The 20,493-nt window shown below is 41.3% G+C and overlaps 1 protein-coding gene across 1 annotated transcript in view; it reads right to left on the bottom strand.

Moving 5' to 3' along the window:
- Positions 1–675: 675 nt before the first annotated feature.
- The window catches only part of LOC138797766 (alcohol dehydrogenase 1-like), a 40,915-nt gene continuing 21,097 nt past the window's right edge, over positions 676–20,493 (bottom strand). The window contains exons 6-9 of the mRNA XM_069978370.1: positions 19,285–19,545; positions 9,734–9,869; positions 9,462–9,600; positions 676–1,497 (exon numbers count right to left, since the gene is read on the bottom strand). Of these exons, the coding sequence (XP_069834471.1) occupies positions 1,473–1,497; positions 9,462–9,600; positions 9,734–9,869; positions 19,285–19,545 (561 nt within the window). The 3' untranslated portion in view covers positions 676–1,472. The remainder of the gene's footprint in view (positions 1,498–9,461; positions 9,601–9,733; positions 9,870–19,284; positions 19,546–20,493) is intronic.

Below are 20,493 nucleotides of genomic sequence, written 5' to 3'. Positions count from 1 at the left end.
GCTGTTTTTGCAAACCTGCAACAACGGCTGTTATTTAATGAAAAATACATTGTGTGAACTTGGCCTAATTGTGACAACCCATGGAAGTTAGAAACCACAGAGACAAGAAAACAGCCACCATCTTTGTTTTGGTATGCTACATTTTCCTGCCCATTACTTATCAGTGAAGATTAGATGAAAGGCAACTAATCTTGTAGTTTGTATATTGAAACTATTTGAAAGATTAATTCAACAGGTAGAAATTGGACATGTCATAAATACTGAAAACTTCACAAGGTTTTTTTTTCTATTTTATTATTTAGCATGTATTTCAACAAATAGATATAGTCGTGATAGGTGGAAAAAGTGTATGTATGACAACAATTTTTTAAAATAGGCTCAAAAGGCTCCTCACCTTAAAGTGAATCTTTCAGCTGTAATTCACATTCCAAACGGCTGACACTCTTAGAAGGATGTTAGAAAAGGAGACTCTTTTTACTGTAGAGTAAAAGTATTTTTTCTATAATATAGAAGCACAGACAAATATATAAAAAGTAGAGATGAGCGAACCGGGTTCGGGTTCGAGTCGATTCGAACCCGAACGTTCGGCATTTGATTACCTGAAGTTGGATAAAGCTCTAAGGTTGTCTGGAAAACATGGATACAGCCAATGACTATATCCATGATTTCCACATAGCCTTAGGGCTTTATCCAACTTCAGCAGCCACTGCTAATCAAATGCCGAAAGTTCGGGTTCGGATCGACTCGAGCATGCTCAAGGTTCGCTCATCTCTAATAAAAAGGTATCATGTGTCTCTAATCCCAAACAGCTATCTAATAGTGTCAGCAGTTTTGCAGCTTACAGATTTTCTTTAATGGGCACTGATGAAGCTCTGACTGATCCTATAGAGAATAGTGATGAGCGAATAGTGAAATATTCAAATATTCGATATTCATACGAATATCTCTTGAATATTCGATCGAATATTCGATCCCATTAAAGTCTATGGGAACAAGTATTTGATTATTGAAAAACATCTATTTGACCACTTGGAGGTAAAAACCGGAAGCTGAGGGAATTTGAACGCATATCAAATATTTATCGAATATTCGGCGAACTATTCGATAATATTCGATAGATCGAATACCTTACTATTCAATCGAATATCTATTCGATCGAACAGTATTCGCTCATTACTAATAGAGAACTATGCAACCATACAGATAGAGATGCAAAATCCATTCTGTACACCAGTTTTATACACGTTTACCCGATTTTTTTTATACTAGTTTTATACATGTGCCTCTTTGTGTACTGCTTTCGTACTGTAGTTCTAGTGAACAATGGAAAGATTAGCAAGTGTTCACACAGCCGGATCCAGTTACAGTCATGAGGTCAGGAAGGGAAGGAAAACATATTTTCAGACAACCTTATGGATTAACGCTTTCTTCTTGAATTAACAGCTTGCCTCTCTGCTGTACGCTGGATGGTTTCAGAACTCGAGCACCGTACGTATGCTGTGGACAAAGATTGACGGAAAAAGCAAGATTACTCCAAGTGTTCAGACCTCTAAATTGTATCACATGTCCTTTGGACATTAAGACCCTGGCACAACTGATAGCTGTGCATCCCTTAACCCTTTAAGGACGGAGCCCAAAATGGCGTTAAGGACCGGGACAATTTTCAATTTAGCGTTTTTATATTTTCCTCCTCGTCTTCTAAGAGCCATAACATTTTATTTTTCCAGCTACAAGGCCGTGTAAGGGCTTGTTTTTTTCAGGAACAGGTGTCCTTTGTAAAGGCGCCTTTTGATCTACCATACCATGTATGATAAAACTCCAAAAATATCATTTATGGGGTGAAATTGGGAAAAAAAATACAATTCTGCAAATTGTGTGTGTGTGTGTGTGTGTGTGTGTGTGTGTGTGGGGTCACGTAATGCACTTTACAGTAAAACTGACATCTTATCTTTATTCTATAGCTCAGTCTAAATACAGAGATATGCCTTTTACATAGCTTTTCTAATGTTTTACTATTTGTATTAACAGTAAAACTTTTTTTTTTTTTGCAAATAGGTGTGATTACAATGATCCTTTTTTGACTCTTATAGCGTTTCTATATTTTCACGTACGCGGCAGTATGGGATGTCATTTTTTGCACCATGAGCTCTAGTTTTTATTAATACCATATTTGTATAGATGAGACATATTTTATCAATTTTTATTCATTTTATTTTAAACAAAATGTAAAAAAAATAATCAATCCTGGGGTTATTAACCGATTTTTTTTTTTTTACACCATTCACCGTACGGGAACAATATTGATTCATTTTATTAGATTGGACTATTACGCACGCTACGGTATATAATATCTTTATTTATTTTTATGTTTTTATTTATAAAATTGGAAAGGGGGGGTGATTTAAACTTTTATTGGCTATGTAATGTTTTTTTAAAACTTAAAAATTTTTTTTTAGCACTTTTTATGTCCCCTGGGGACTTTAACATTTTAACATTACATTACATACACTGATCATTGCTATGCCATAGCATAGCATTGATCAGTGTAATCTGCGATCATTGCATAGAGCCTGCCTGTACAGGCTCTATACACTGATCGCCGATCTGACTGCCGGGAGGAAGGTAAGAGACCTCCGGCAGTCAGATAGAACAATCAGAACCCCCACATCACACTGTGGGGGTCCCAATTGGTCAGTGACAGGAGCACAGCTCCTGTCACTGATGTTAGTGCCGCGATCGCAGCACTGCAGGGGTTAATGGCGGTCCACAGCACTATGGTGTGGTGGCCCATCATTATCAGTGAGGACCTGGCTGCAAATAGCAGCCGGTCCCCATGTACTTTGAAGTGAGCTCAGCTCTTGAGCTCACTTCAAAGCACCGCCAGACTCCATGACATACAGGTATGGCATGGGTCCTTAAGTGACAGGATTCCATGACGTACCTGTACAGCATGGGTCCTTAAGGGGTTAAAGTGTCGCTGTCACTTCAGAAGACTTTTGGCATGTCATAGAGTGTTCAGACCCGTACCGTTCGGGAGTAAGAGCAAACAGAAGACCTCTCCCGACTCTGTCACATTGGGCTCCATAGAACTCATTTAGTACTTAAAACAACAGCCGTTATTTTCATTCTTTAATAATTTCATTGAAGCCTAAGGATAGAACACCCATTAGTTCACACTGTGCAAAAAATAATGGGCATTGTCCAAAGCGACCATCAAATTAATGTTAAGGGCATTTTTTGGCGGCCATTATTTAGCAAACAATTTTTTAAATTGTTCACGCAGATTTTTTTCAACAAAATTCAACGGATAGCTCCACCCAAAATGGTGTTAAAAGCGCCATCACTCAATCTAAACTTAAATAATATACCAATGGACGTCAAAGTATGTAAAATAACGGCCGTTATTTTGAGTATCAAACAACGGCCGTTGAAAATCGCTGTGTGAACAGAGCTTTAGGCTGTAAGCACAGCACATCTACTTTTGGCCGTTTTGCGGACATGCAAAAAAATGTTTGTCAAAAAAGATATTTGAGTGTGGCCTCTCTGAAACGCTATTCAACATTCAATATTAAAGATTCTACTTTACTCCTTTCTGTTTTGGATCTTTTTTGCTTTTTCTTTACTATGGTCTAACCTAATTTTAAAGTTCCTTTTAATAAAAGCACACCTGTTGTAATAATTTATAATAATTGAATTAAAAAAACTTTGCATTCAACTGTTGTCTGATGTGGTTTTAACACTGAAATTACAGATTAGCGTTCTGGTGTCTCACCACGGGTGTTGCTATTTCGAACCCCTCTCGCAAAAGCCTGTACTCAAAGTTAAGTGGTAATGAAGTCATGTCTAATTTTTGCGACTAGGTGTTGCTAGTATGTATTACTGTATTTCTATATTGCACAGCTGTAGTGAACAAAGGATTATTGTTTGTTTGGGATCTGCACACAAATGAGAGCTATTCTCCCTATCTCTATCCTCTTCTCTCTTTGGACTCTCTTCTCCACCACTCACAGGAGCTGTTACACACCCTGTAGGAAGTTGTTACATGGGGAGAGGAAGTGTAGACCCACACTTAGGGAGTTCTTGTTTGTTTCTCAGAGAGGCAAGACACACAGAGTTTAGCCAGGAGCATAGCTCTGCCAGGTTCCCCCTCCAGGAAAGACCAGCTGTAGTGTACGGACACTCATGGAGAACACAGAGACTCTTTTCTCTTAAGCAACATTTATCTTTACTATGCAGTACTAAACAACTCAAAACAATTAGACACGCTAAGATGTATAATTTATTTGCTTATGTATATATATGTGTTTTATTTTTAAAATGGAAAAGGGGGATGATTTAACTTTTTATTGGTTGAGGGATTATGCGCAAACTAGCTGCTTTCATGATATCCCTGGACACAATTTTATGCAAGGGGAAAAAGGGGTACTCCGGAGATTTTTTATTTTATTTTGCTAACACATTGCTTTAATAAAGTTAGATTACTTTGTAAAATAAATTCATTAAAACTAATTTATATATTTTTTTTTATCTACCATTCAACTTCTGTTGAATGGCAGCAGTAAGTGACAACACAAGCCCCTCTGCTGTCACCAGCTTTTGTGTCGGGAACTGCAAGGCTGCCTAAGCCCTGTAGTTTCCCATCCCCTGCTCTGCTCAATCGCTGCCGCACAGAGCAGGGTTACACAGCGATCATGTCATGCAGCCTCCCCCCAGGTACTGTACAGTATATAGGAATGTCACCCTGTACTGTTGCCACTTAATGGTAGTTCAATAGTAGATTAAAAAAGGATACTTTTATTTTTCTGAAGTTATATGACAAAGTAAAAAAAAAATTGAATCCCCGGAGAACCCCTTTAAATTTCAGATGACTTCTATAAATATGTTATATAAATACAGGTGTGTCATGTTTGCAGTGAAAACTAGCGAGTTTGTTAGACCATATAATGAATTATTAACACAAAATGAATAATCCATTAAACTGTCAGTAACACAACAGATAAACAATTATTCTTCTTACATGAAAAATCTATTGCAACTAGACAAAAGGTACTAGATATATGCAATATACTGCAATCACCATAACACAATCCCCACCATTGCTGTTAGGTTGTTGGCTATGTTCTTTTGCAAAGTCTTAAAAGGTTGGAATACTCCTTGAGAACAAACTGTACTGTATACTGTTAATACACTGACAAAAATGCAAAACAACAACACAAAACATAGGATTATGGTAGATGTTTGTATATGCAGCAGCTAGAATCAACTATTTAAAGTGTTCCTGTCATTTTAATAAACTTTTGTCGTGGAGACATGGAGACATGTGGGGGCGCTGTGGTGGACCAAATTATCACATCTTGCAGGTATAGGTCATATGTGTATTTTGATGGCACTGGCAATAATGTTGTATTCTTTTGTACCTGTGAGCGGATATGTTTATGTTTACCGTATACTTATGCTGCTTCACTATTGCACTTTAACCCCTTCAGGACCAGGCTAATTTTATTCGGGGAGGGGATTTTTTTTTATTAATAAAAACACTTTTTTTTACTTTATATTTTAAAGCAACTCTGTACCCACAATCTGACCCCCCAAACCCCTTATACTGTCAGATAGCTGCTTTTATTCCAAGATCTGTCCTGGGGTCCGTTTGGCAGGTGAGGCAGTTATTGTCCTAAAAACAACTTGTAAACTTGCAGCCCATGGCAAACGGGAGTATCTGTGCCCTAACTTTACACCACCCCTCCGTCCCTCCTCCCCATCCTCCTCATCAGGAATGCCACTGGAACATTTTCTTAATGCTGAACATTGCACAGGTGCTCAACGATCCAGCCCATGTTCAGTATTCACACAGCTGACGAATAGCAGACAATCTGCCTGGAGCATTCCTATTGATGAAGAGGGTGGGGAGGAGGGATGGAGGGGTGGTGCAAATTTAGGGCACAGATACTCCCGTGGGGCATGGGGCTGCAAGTATAAAAGTTGTTTTTTTAGGACAATAACTGCATCACCTGCTAAACGGACCGCAGGACAGATCTTGGATTAAAAGCAGCTATCGGAAGGTACAAGTGGTTGGGGGGGTCAGATTGTGAGTACAGAGTTGCTTTAACTTTGAGTCCCCCTGGGGGACTTTCAGTATTACTACAGTGATTTGCCATAGAGATCACTGCAGTATACTTTATACAGCAATGATCGATTACATCAGCAGACCAGACACATTGATTGCCGAGCTCCAGATCGGTAAGGAGAAGGGATCTCCCCTCCGTGATTGCATCACGGGGGGAGATCCCCCATTAGACACCAGGGATAGGGGAAAATCATACATTTAAATGCAGCTGTCAGTTTTGACTCCTGCATTTAAATATATAATTAGCGGGTGCTGCGATCGGACTGTGCCTGCTAATAGCCGCAGTCCCGGGCTACACATAGCACTTGGGATCGTGGCGGATCAGAGCGGGGTCGCCACGCGAACCCTCTCTAAACGCCCCCACCTGCATCAGGACATACTGTTACGCCCTGATGCGGGAAGGGGTTAAAAGCATGCTTCTCCACTTTCAGTCCCCCTTTGTATGTTAGTAGTTGCAGACCATCATTCATGGTACTTGGACATATGTTTTTATATATTTTAAATCAATAAAGCTATGTTGTATCTAAATGGTTCAGCTTTTTTTTTTGTTGGTAGTGTACAGTACATGTACTAGGAGTGATTTTGATGGCTTTAGATTATTTTCATCTGTTTTGCATTTGGAACAAATAGTATTCAAATTGAAGAAGACTTTTCACAAAAAGCCAGTGGAGGAAAGTTTGTTTATGAACATGAGCATGTAACCCATAACTCAATGTTTTTTTTTTTTCCGGGGAAGACTTATAGTATGCATACTGTCTCCCTAGGGCAAAAACAACAAATGAGCCATACTCACCCCTCACCACCACCCCCTGTCCTGCTGTGTGATCCCTGCTTCCGGTGTGTTCCTATTATGTTGGCTTCCACTGATGTCCTGCTCCCCTGTTCAGCTCTGTTATTGACTGAGCTTCCCGCAGGATGTCATTGGAAGCCACCAGAGTGGGATTACATTCAGAGCTGGAAGTTTGCACAGTTGAAGCAGCAGGTGGAGCAAGGGGGGTAAGTATGGCTTGTTTGTTATTTTATGCCACAGGGAGGCAGAAAGCCTCTTTGGGCTGTAGCATAATTTGGTAGTTTACACATGCAGTCTTTTTTTCAGGTAAGAAAAGAGTCAAGAAGTGATTCCATGCTATTTAGACTGGTTATATAATAAGTTACATCAATCATGTAGGTTTAGTGTGCGTTAATAAAAGAATGAGTTATATAATCCCCCCCCCCCCCATTTACCACTAATCACCCTATTACCACTCCCTTCATTCCCAAGCTCTACACTGGAGAGTTTAGAAGTCACCTAAGGTACTCGGATTTGTAATCGGGTTTGAACTGGAATCTTTTTCTGGTGAGTCATTGCTGGTAGAATAACAAGTAGTTGGCTGAGTTTGCAGGGGATAAGCGTATAATTAAATGCGGTGTGATCAAAAAGTAGCCTCTTAAAGGTAGAAAAGACTTTAAATACAAGTGTCTTTACAGTCATGTGCTAGGTATACTTACCAGTACCTGTAATGATTATATATGTAACACTAAAACAATAAAAAAGTATAGCTCATATAGCTAATTTCCCTGCATACAGGAACTGTACAAATGTTTACAAAACTTCTCACTTGCCAATAAATCTGTATACTGTAAAAGAGTACATTGGAGACAGGTAAGAGAAGGATCTCTCGTGCTCAGCATTTGTGGCTTATACTGTCAGAAAGGAAGAAGGAGGAGGTGGATGATACCACAGTCTCCCTGCCTTTGCCTGTGTTTTAAAGAGAACGGCAAAATAGCCTTTGGTCCTTATCTCAACAAGGGTCTTCTTGGGTATCCAGGGCACCAGACATTTGGCTCAGTGCCTTGGTGAAGGAGGAGGTGCATGACAGAGGAGCGGGGGTTTCCTCCCACTGGGGGCAGGCCGGCCCACCTCCAGTGCTTTACTCCTGGTCAGTGCCCAGGAATAGAACGGTGCTGTACATGGGAAACAGGTCGCGGTTCAAAAGCAGGACTGCGGCACCGGCTTCCTTGTGTCGGCGCCATTCTATCCATGTCAAAATCTTAAAGTGAATGTACTGCTTGTACATCCACTTTAAATTGTTCTTCAGGATTCTTGCTTTTGTAAGAGCCCATTGAACATAAAAACTTGATTTAAAGTAATTTTCTAATGACCCAGACGGAGACCATCATTTTCTTCCGCATGCTCTAGCGACAAAATCCGAAATAAATTCAAATCCCAAACCTATTCGATGGTCTGATATGGGCCAAACCTCCCAAAGTGAATCTTGGGAAGTGGTCTGCTCTTTTTACAACTTTTTACCTAGAGGTTGCATGTGGCCGACCATGCTGTTATATGAAGTGCACAGCAAGTTGAAAAACGCAATGGCGCAGATTTACTAATGTGTCTCCACCAGAATTTTGGCTGAAAAAGTGTCCTTTTATCTACATTCGTTATGAATTTTAGACACTTTTCCACCACTTTCAGAAACTTTTTCCATCTGGTAAGAAAAAGGTGTGGGGTTTATGCAAAAATGGGGCAGGGTCTATTTTGCACCAAAAGTGCACCTGAATCTGGCTGAAAATTCTGGAGGAGTTCAAGCCAAGTAGTAGATTTGTACCAAAAAACTTGACAGTCTTTGGCCTCATTCACACAGTATATTTTTTCATCAAACAACGACCGTTTTTGCAGATTCCAACAATGGCCATTGTTTAATCAACTGTGTCATTACATGTAATCACGGCCATAGTGTATACACACTTCATACACTATGGCCGTGGTTCTCTGCAACCACAAAAACTAATTGACAGGTCTATTTTGTGCGTCCGCTATTCAGTGAACAGCCTGTGCTCACAATGTAAAGTACAGCTCCCAGCCATACTTTACATTGTGCTCTATGGCTAATTAGAGTGCAGGCACACCTGTGCGCGCATTCCAATATAAATAAAGTGATGTTCACCTGGCCAATACTACAGTATCGGCCGGGTGAACATCACACACATCGACCATTGTTTGACCCAGCTGGGTCAAACCAAACAATGGCTGATGTTGGTACAAAGTGTGAACATGGCCTTTAAGTGCAACAGTATATATATATATATATATATATATATATATATATATATATAGCACATTTTAAGATTGTCTAGTCTAAGTTTGCACTTAGACAGTTTTAGTAAATGCGGATCAATGTACTCTAGCCGTGGTCTGTCCCAAATTAGTTTTTGTAAGTAAAAAGAACATACTTGCCGACTTTTAAAATCAATGAGTTATCCATATAGCCGTTCATTGTGGGTTCGGGGAGTATAGCAGCATTAACAATGTACAGATTTTTTTTTAATGTTTATGTAAAAGACAGTTAATACATACCTTTCACCTTTACGCAATAGGTCAAAACCCTTATTTATTTCTTTGAATGGCAATTTGTGAGATAGTAAAGAATCCACATTGAACCTCCCAGCAATCAGATCTGTCACTAGTTCAGGGACACATTTCTTGCTCTTAAAGCCTGAGCAAAAAAAAAAAAAATGATAAGAAATAATAATAGGAAAAATGTATACAATGTTTCAGAGTATCCGTAGTTTTCTTTAGTGTCATAAAACATCATTTGTGAATCCTACATGTGTGCGTTTGTTACACACCTCCAAATAAAGCTGATTTTAAGGTTCGTCCAGGGAGAAGCAGCCTCGGTGAAAATGAAAGTATTGAAACGGAAGGAGCCACTCCAACTATAACAGCAGTGCCGCAACTTACATGACTGGAGAGGAGTGCAGAAACCTGTATGGAAACACATAGGGGGACATTTATTATCAGGCTAAAATGGCATTTTGCACGTAAATATATTTGCAAACGTTGTTTTTGCGAATATATTATTTGTATTGGGTCCCTCTGTGCCGCTTGCGCCAGAGGGGAGGGCAGGGGGTATGGTCTTTGCGTGCACCACATTTAACATTTTTCCACTGGAAAGATATCAGTAAAACCTATGCCAGCTTTGAGCTTTATTTCACTTTGTTCGCATGGAGGGGCTCCGGCGCGCACAGGATTTATTTATGCCTCTACATAAATCCTGTCAGCCACTTCACCATGGGGAAGTTTTTAAAGGGGTAGTGCAGCGCTAAAGGATTATTCACAAAATAACACACATTACAAAGTTGTACAGAACAGCACACAATGTCAGTCAGCTGCTTCTAAGGCCAGCAGGATATTGTCATGCATTAAAACAGGCATGGACTCACGGGACAGGGATATAATATTACCGCTTTATAAAGCTTTGGTGCGGCCTCATCTGGAGTATGCCGTCCAGTTTTGGAATCCGATTCATAAAAAGGATGTTCTAGAGCTGGAGAGGGTACAAAGACGGGCAACTAAACTAATAAGGGGAATGGAGCATCTTAGTTATGAGGAGAGATTAAAAGAATTACATTTGTATAGTCTGGAGAAGAGACGTTTAAGGGGAGATATGATTAACTTATTTAAATATATAAATGGCCCCTACAAGAGATATGGGGAAAAGATGTTCCAGGTAAAACCCCCTCAAAGGACAAGAGGGCACTGCCTCCGCCTGGAGAAAAAAAGGTTCAATCTCCGGAGGCGACAAGCCTTCTTTACCATGAGAACTGTGAATCTGTGGAACAGTCTACCACAGGATCTGGTCACAGCAAAAACAGAAAACAGTAGAGGGCTTCAAAACCGGCCTAGACAAGTTCTTAGGCCAAAATAATACAAATGCATATGTATAGAACCTATGACCCCTCCCCCTTCCCTGTATCCATCCCCTCCTTGGTTGAACTTGAGGGACATGTGTCTTTTTTCAACAGTATTAACTATGTAACTATGTATCTACTATATGTTATGTATGTGAATGGCCCCCTTCCCTGTGTTTCCCCCCACCCACGCTAGACCCGGAAGTGTGATGCATTATACTCACTGCATCTCATATCGACACCCGCCCGCCATCTTGGGACAATGATGTCATCTTTGGGAGGCCGGCCGATCCGCTCCATCCGTCCCTCATGCCGGCCCCCCTCGGCCACGTCATAACTGTGCTCAGCCATGATTGGCTGAGCACAGTTATGCTCAGCCAATTGCGGCTGAGCTGCTGATGACGCGGCAGAGGGGGGCCCACATGAGGGATGGATGTAGCGGTTCGGCCGGCCTCCCGAAGATGACATCATTGTCCCAAGATGGCGGGCAGGGGTCGACACGAGATGCGGTGAGTATAATGCACCACACTTCCGGGTCTAGCGTGGGTGGGGGGAAACATTGGGAAGGGGGCCATTCACATACATATACATTAAAAAGTTGTATAACTTTGTAATGTGTGTTATTTTGTGAATAATTGTTTAGCGCCGCACTACCCCTTTAAGCCCGGTGCAAAAAGTGCTGGCCGTAATAAATGTCTGGGGAGGACTTATAGTATACATACTGCCTTCCCGGGGCAAAAACAACAAATAAGCTGTATCCTAACTCCCCCCCCCCCCCCCCCGCCCCACCTATCCTGCTGTGTGATCTTCTGTTGTCGGTGTGTTCCTATTCTGCCACTTCCGCTGATGTCCCGATCCTTCTTTTCAGCTCTATTATTGACTGAGTTTCCCGCAGGATGTCATTGGAAGCCACCAGAGCGGGAACACATCCAGGACAAGAAGTGGGACACAGTGGCAGCAGCAGGTGGAACAAGGGGGTGGGGGTAAGTATGGTTTGTTTGTTGCTTTATGCAGAAAGCCTCTTTAAGCTGTAGCAGAATTTGGTAGTTTTGATCTCCCTATGGATCAATGGAGGGAACATCTACTCATCTGACACGTCTGACTCGTTTGACAAAATCGTTATTGCGATCGTTTTAAGATCGCTTAGGCCCATCTCCCACATAGGGTAAATCTGTAAAAGACTGTTCAGACGAAGCGATTGGTGCATTATCAGTGAGACACCAACGACGATTTGAGAATATGTTGAAAGATCAGATTGAACGATTACTTGCTCGTCGCTTAAAGGACAACTCCCGCCGGACCCCCCCCCCCAAAAAAAAAAAAAAACACAGACACACACAGACACCATACTCACCATCCCACCGTCCACCTCTCCGTCGCCACCGTCCGCCGTCCAGCGATTTCTCTGACTTCCGGGTCCTGGAGATGGAAAAGGCTGCCAGTGCGCTTGCGCACCGGCAGCCTTTTCATTGGCTGGAGCGCATCACATGGCTTCCAGCAACCTCAGCCAATCAGGGCTGAGCAAGCTGAAAGCCATGTGATGCGCTCCAGTGAATGAAAAGGCATGTGCACCAGCAGCCTTTTCCGTCCCATTCACTTTCTATGAAGACGCTGAGGAGGAAGAAGACCCGGACCGTGTAATGTGTGTTAAATAAGCTTAAAAATTTTTTTTGTGGGAGTTGTCCTTTAATCGTTTGCTGTGTTTACACGAGCCAATTATCGCTCAAATACGATCGTTATCGTGAATCTTTCAACGATAATCGCTTCGTCTAAACGCACCATTACAAGTAAAAATAAATAAGTACTACCTAGTCTTACATGATAGTCATACAATACACACGGGTACCTTACCCCCAAACTATGTAGCAATCAATAACCTATAAACATTTCAGCTCAACTATTTTTACAATTCTTCGTATTCCATTGTGAGGTGCAATGACCTTATTCACACATAAAGAGATTTTTTAGTGCAAACATTTCTGCAGTAAACCCAAACCCTTACATAAACCTTACATGTAGATAAACTTATAATTGTTAATTAGTAATAGAGAGAGTGATGTTATTGTGATGGCCCCACAAAATGCCAAAAGTGCTGGTAATGCTATCCCCTTCACGTCATGGAAATGGAACCTTTATATTTATTAAGGAAGGCCGATCACTAATTGCCCCCTAGTGGTAAAGTACAGTATGTGTCTCGGAGATCCAGCCTGATCCTGGAAAGTAGAGTTATGATTCACTGTTATGCATAAAGATGAACAAATAACTACAAAAAAATAAAAATATAAATATAAAGAGACACAAATACACAGAAGTTAAAGGGGTATTAAAGAGAAAAAAATACTGCTGTCCAAATGTTTTCCAACAATTGTAGAATTCCACTCTTTGTGACATGTTGTATCCCCAGCAGAAGTTCTCTAATTGTCTTATTGCTGACACATGTCCCTTTACTGCCCTCTCTGTTTATGTTGTGCAAACATTCTTTGGTCAGGTCTCTTTGTTAAAGGGGGACTCAGAAGAAAATAAAATGTTTTTAAATAAACTGGTATCAATAGGTTATACAGATTTGTACTTCTCAGCTGCTGTATGTCCTGCAGGAAGTGATGTATTCTTTCCCATCTGACTCAGTGCTCTCTGCTGCCACCTCTGTTTGTGACAGGAACTGATAAGTACTGGAAGCCTTAAACTTTTTAAATGGAAGTATATCTTTCTGACACCAGCTGATTTAAAAATTTCAATTATTAAGTAGTATTGAATAGTGATATGCATTGTTATTGTTAAATAAATAAATAAAGTAATAACCCAATTGCCCATAACGTTAAAAAAAAATTGTGCCGGGACTATTGCATACGCCATAGTGTATACATTGTTTCTGTTTGTTTAATTATATCATGTGACCGTCACTAAGCTAGAGAAGGTGAAATGGACAGCACATGTGCCATAGTAAATAGCTGTCCACCTTAGCTTCAGCTTCTCCAGCTTAGAGTAGTCACATGATATAGTAACGCAGCTGTCAGTAGGCCGAAGCCGTCTTTTGGTCCCTTTAATACTTATTCTAAACTGTTGCTGGGAAATTCTAAGTCCCTCAATGCAGTCACATGATTGTGTCAAATGCATTCAGTAAAGGGGAGGAGAGCAGTAAAGATTCCTGACCAAAGGGGTGTGGCTGCAGAGAAAGGCCACGCCCTTCATTCTCTGTCTCTAAAAAAATTGCTTAGAAAAACCAAATGGTCGGCACATCCACTGGATGTGGTTCTCTTGGATAGGAGGTGTGGCAATCTCCAAATGTAATGAATATAAGTAATTCCCGGCACTCGCGTTTTCAATGCAGTAATCTTTTATTCCATAAATGGATAGTATTCACACAGGAAGCCTTTCGGCTTGTCCGTATAGCCTTTGAGTTGATTTATCTATTGCTTTATCTATTACTTTAGGAGGGTATCCTCAATCTAAGAAGCGCTGACTTAAAGGAGAAGTTCGGCCAAAAGTATTTTTTAATATGTTATAACATAAGGAAAGTTAGACAAATTTCTAACATACACTTATTATGGGAAATGCACATATACTGCTTTTTTCCTCAATTTAGTAGATCATGCAGATTTCAGTGGCTAAAAGAGGCTCCCGCCCCCCTGCAGAGTGCGGGTACAGAGCCGCTTTAACCTTCCATCAGTAAGCTCCTCTGTATGCACCTGCAGCAATTACCACTTAATGTGCTTAAATTCTCCAACCATGTCCGTTTATTAGTTTTATTCTGAAAACTGCCTCTCACTACCTCATCTCGAAGATTTTTACATCTTCGAAAGGCCACCAGGGGTCACTGCTCAGTTAACCCTTTTAGGTCTATATCACCTTCTAGCAACCGCCATTGTTTAGAAATCGCGGATCTAATTACTACATGGTTGGGATAATAACTATTATAGTTTAATAACGTATTTGTGACTGTGAGTTTATGAAACCCGCAGGTCTGTAACTCATTGTTAACAACTTGCAGATTATAAAAGCATATATATAAAGGTATGTAACCTAGATAGATCCTCACTAAGAAGGAAAAAGGGCAACAGAAGAGAGCTAACTCGGATAGGTTTGTGTTCACATTCAGGCATAATGCAGTAATTAGATCAGTGATTTCTAAATACAGGTGCTAGAAGGTGATATAGACCTAATAGGGTTAACTGAACAGCGACCCCTGGTGGCCTTTCAAAGATGTAAAAATCTTGGAGATGAGGTAGTGAGAGGCAGTTTTCAGAATAAAACCAATAAACGGACATGGTTGGAGAATTTGAGCCTATTGGCTAGTGGTAACTAAATGACGTCAGTGTAATTATTGCAGGTACGTGCAGAAATACAGATAGGAGGTTACAGATGGAAGGTTAAGGACCTTATTACCTGTCATATTACCGCTCGCCTATGTATGTCCAGTTTTTCCCAACATATAAGATCCATGTCCATAATGAATTGCACATGTGTGCTCCGTCTATGGGAGCAATGTGTCTTGATTAAAGTTTATGGGTTTGCTGTAAGTACGTAGTTCTCCAGCAGGTGGCGACAGACATGTTAAAATTTAGCAAAAATAGACAGAACTCATCTTGCGAACAGAAGCATTGGGGCCATTAGGTCTAAACAGATCGGCTATACATGGTACTTGTTGGTAAATATTAACATGATGTGTTTACACGGTGTGGAGATAAGAACTAGTATTTTTTTTTATAAATATGTATATATTATTATTATTATTTGAAGAATACCTTCTTTTCCCCATAGTAATTTCCAGTGGTAAAATTTGTTAAAATTTGTCTTTTATTCATATGTAAATGATTCTCCAAAGTTCAGGATGTGTTCCCCAGCATGGTAAAAGCCCAGATAAGTCCTCTTTTACCAGTTGCTGTCAATCAACTAGGGTAGGCAAATGCCTCTTGCCATACTGGGGAACGCCTGCTGGGGTTTTGAGCCTTCTTATATACTTGTAAAGCTGATTTACTACTCACATTTTTCTGCATTTGTCGCAAAATGTTCGCGTACTGACACGGGATGGTGTATTTTCTACAATAACAATAGACTAGTTACTAAAGTAGCTTCAACAATAGACTAGACCAGGGGTAGGGGACCTTGGCTCTCCCGCTGTTGCAAAACTACAACTCCCATCATGCTTGGACAGCCAAAGCTAAAGCTTTGGCTGTCCAGGCATGATGGGAGTTGTAATTTTGCAACAGCGGGAGAGTCAAGGTTCCCTTCCCCTTTACTAGACCTCACCTATTAACAAATTGCACCTAAACCAGTCTATGACTTACACTTCAGCAATAGATCACACTTCAACAGCTACCCTGATGATAACTTCCCACCAAAGGCCACAAAAGTCATAAAATGTCAGTGTCCCTTTATAACCCTGGCAATCTATGATAATAACATGAGACTACATCCCGGTCATCATTGTTACAGAGGAGTTTACTTTTCCTTGTTTTGCATGTAAAGTAAACACAGCTGGAATAAATTGTTTCCATTGAATTTTGTCTTTTATTTTTTAAGCATCTGTGGGGATGCCAATCTTCAATTATTCTCTCAAGCAATGTGTTTTTATTTGACCTTGACGTGACCTTGGATGGAAAATAAGCTTTTGTTTAATTATGAATTATTTTACAGTCCCATTTATTTTTTTTTTTTAAAGATGGATTTCTATTGTAAGGGCTATGATGTGGGTGACCCCTAATAATGCACTTTTAGTTCGTTTTTCACTCAGTTTTTCAATCAGCACTACTTAAAGAGGATGTACCACCAGGTGCATTCTCTTGTATTTAACACACCAATAGAACGGCACCGTCATAGGGAAGCCGGTGCCGCGGTCCATTTTTAGAACCACGGCCCAGTTCCCGTGTATAACTCCACATGAACAAATTCCCGGCACTCCAACCGCACTTCAAATGCAAAGTGGTTTATTCATAAACAGAGGTGCACAAACATACACAGAGTCAGAACGCGTTTCGGCGTTACCGCCTTTCTCAACTGCCTCAACTGCCGTGTATGGCGCCATTCTATCCAGCGGTACCGGGCTGTGCTGAAGCACTGGAGGTCGGCCGGCCCGCCCCCAGTGGGAGGGAATCCCCTCCCCTCTATGACGTGGCTCCATTAGAATCAATGGAGCCGCGTCATAGAGGGGAGGGAATTCCCTCCCACTGGGGGCGGGCCGGCCGACCTCCAGTGCTTCAGCAGGGCCCGGTACCGCTGGATAGAACGGCGCCGTACACAGGATCCGGGCCGCGGTTTGAAAAACGGACCGCGGCACCGGCTTCCCCATGATGTTGCCGTTCTATCGGTGTGTTAAATACAAGAGGATGTACCTGGGGAAGGAGGAGACAGCCTGAGTACTGCCTGGAATTCCGGGATACAGTCTATTACCTAGGCGGAATTCCAGGCAGTACTCAGGCACTCTCCTCTTTCCCCACGGACCGGGAAGGCATCAGGAATCAAATGCGGAAGGTTCGACAAGGTTCGAGTTCTATAGAAACTAAGATTTTCCGCTGTTCGAACTTTATAATGTATTCTGTTAGTGGGCTGTATCATTTTTCTCGATATCCAGAGACAGTCATTTCCCATGCCTTGTCTTCGAGCTAAAATGTATATGATCATAAAAACCCTTAATTGCCAAAAGATCCATATACTGGAATTAAAAAACACCAGGAAAGGAGGTATAGTGAGCAAGGAGCAAAGTGTGTGAGCAAGGAGAGACACTGAATATCTTAGGAGGGGCCGTCCACTTTGCAGGCATGCATAACATTTATACAGAACTGAAGGGATGAGGAAACCGACCCAAAATATGCAAAAGTTTGACGTATTTCTGGATCCAATACATCTGATTTCCATCTACAGCAGTCTATGAACTGACTTTTGTAAGAATAAACACACTTTCATTCCAGGGTCAAACATTGGCATTCATTTGTGTGTTTTTTTTTTTTACTTCTATCTCACTTGCTTAAAAAAAAAAAAAATTCCAAGGACAACAGAAAGGGGAAGGAAATTCACTAGGATAAAACTACTGCTCAGGCACAAAGAGGACTTTGTGAACTCCGCATTGTGAAAACCGCAGTTTACAGTTTCTTTTGCTGCCAAATAAACATTCCACGTGGATAAGTTATCCTGGACTCTGTGCATTAGGGTCCATTTACACAGGAAGATTATCTGATAAATTATCTGCCAAAGATTTGAAGCCAAAGCCAGGAACAGACTATAAACAGAGAACAGATCATAAAGGAAAGCCTGATATTTCTCCTCTTTTCAAATCCATTCCTGGCTTTGGCTTCATATCTTTGGCAGATAATCTTTCTGTGTAAATGGACCCTTACTATATTGCACCACTACACAGTAAAGGGAACACCAGGGACAACCTTTTAAGGGGCATATGTTGAGGCTCAGGGAGAGCTACTACTACGACTGCGACCCCCTTAAAGGGGTTATCCAGCTCTACAAAAACATGACCACTTTTCCCCCTCTCTTGTCTCCAGATTGGGTGGGGTTTCAAACTCAGTTCCATTGAAGTAAATTGAGCTTAATTGCAAACCACACCTGAACTGGAGACAAGAGAGGGGGAAAAGTGGCCATGTTTTTGTAGCGCTGGATAACCCCTTTAACAATTGCATAACAAGTAATACCGTAATATCAGCTTTTGCAAGTAACGCCTAGCACCCCTGGGTAACCACACATCAAGCATCAATCGGGTAACTGAAGAAGCCCTCACCCTCTAATTTCTGAAATGCTGTAGTCACTGACCCTGCTCATTTTAGGCTGGTGTCAACTATTTAACACAGTCAGTTCCCATCGCGTTTGTATCAGACACAGTCTCTAAGCCTGCGCCATATTGTTCCATGCACAATTACAGTAAATGTAAGGAGATGTTATTACACATTTAAAGGGAATCTGTCATTAAATATATTGCCCCAGAACCATCACCACAGTGCTATATAGGACAGTAAAAGCTTTCTAAAAGAGGCCTCCTAAAGGAAAAAAAAATATATATTTTCCAAAGTAAAATGTTCTACCTGGGAAGAGTTCCCCCTGCCCACCCATCCGGCAAGTGAGGGATACGGCAGGTGTACACCAGGAACAAGGGGCAAACCTGTGCCTTCTCCCTGGCGTACGCCCTGGCAGTAAGGGCCCTATTCCACCGGACGATTATCGTTCGGATTATCGTTAAATCGTTCGAATCTAGACGATAATCGTTCGGTTGAAATGCAGTTAACGATTAATGACCGAACGAGAAATCGTTAATCGCTTTATAAGACCTGGACCTATTTTTATCGCTGCTCGTTCGCAAAACGTTCGCAAATCGTTCGCATTGAATAAGACGTCGTTCTGTCGTTCGCAGTAGATACGAACGCAATAGCGAAGAAATAGGGAAGAAAAAACGATCGCAAATACGATCATAAGTAACTATTATCGTTCCATGGAAAAGAGTGAACGTTTTCAGGTCTTTCGCAATAGCTGTCGTAATTCTATCTATTTACCATAACATCAGTGTTCCCAATGCATTCAAAAGAGTAATGAACTCCACCCTCAGTCATCTGCTGTATAACCTCATGAATGGGATTATCATAGTCCTTTGGGTTGATGCATTCAGTGGCTCCAAGCTCTTTAGCTTTTTCAAATTTGGTACTGTTTGTATCAATAGCAATAATTTTAGAAGCTCCGGCTACTTTGCATCCAATAATAACTGAGAGGCCAATGCCGCCTAAACCGAATACTGCACATGTAGTACCAGGCTCCACCTGCAAGATAGAAAGTATAGGATAAAATAACTAAATGTAGTTGTTATTAAAGGTATAATGGTTCCTATGTTTTTGTATATACAAAGGGGTATGAGGGTTAGTCCTTGCTTAAACATAGTGGTAGGGCAAACAGCCACATCACTAAAACATAACCGCATAAAGAATGCATAATTTAAAGGTGTATAACATAATGTTTCAGATGTTGCTGTCCATAATAAGACTAACAATTCATTCCATACTTATTATCTAGTCTTGTCTCCTTCCCCCAGTTCTGAGCTGCAGCTTTCTGCTGAAGACAGAAAAACTGTAAAATGTCAGGCAGGGGAGGTAGGGACAAGACACGACAGTAAGCCCTGATGCTGAGCCGACCCACTGTCCCTACCTACTTGCCTCAAACGGCCCTAGGTAGCCACGGACATCCACGAAGGCGGTCCCTGCACTAGAATAGGTGTAAACACGGAACAAGACAGACGAACAAACACGAAGGGAAAGTCGACAACCCGAAGTCCAAACCAATGGAAAACGTGGTACAAAGTCAGGTAACAATTGGATAGTCAGAGGTCAGATAACAGGTCAAACGAGCAGAGGGATTAGGTACAGGGATCACAGGAATAGACACGTGGAGCTGGGATCGGGGAACAAACCTTAATAGCTAGTACTGAGAGACTGGCTAAGCTTTGTTTTATGAGGATCAAGAGCGCGGTCCAGATCCCTATTGGACCATCGCTCTGATCTTCCAGGTTCCAGACAGGCAGAGAAAAACGTCAATCAAACAGACTTGCTCAGCTGCGGCAATCAAGGCTGGGAGAGTTCAGTAACTCTTGCATTGCCGGAAGCTGAGAAGCAATCGGGTGTGTCACACAGAAGCAAAAACCAGGCCCAGTTCACACCAGGCTACTGCACATTCCTGACATAAAAGCCTTTCTCTCCGTCTCCCTCCTCCCCCTC

This window comes from Dendropsophus ebraccatus, chromosome 7, assembly GCF_027789765.1.
Source record: "Dendropsophus ebraccatus isolate aDenEbr1 chromosome 7, aDenEbr1.pat, whole genome shotgun sequence".
In the NCBI taxonomy this organism is placed as follows: domain Eukaryota; kingdom Metazoa; phylum Chordata; class Amphibia; order Anura; family Hylidae; genus Dendropsophus; species Dendropsophus ebraccatus.
Note: the sequence above shows the minus strand (reverse complement) of the source record. Positions and strands in the feature narration are given on the sequence as shown.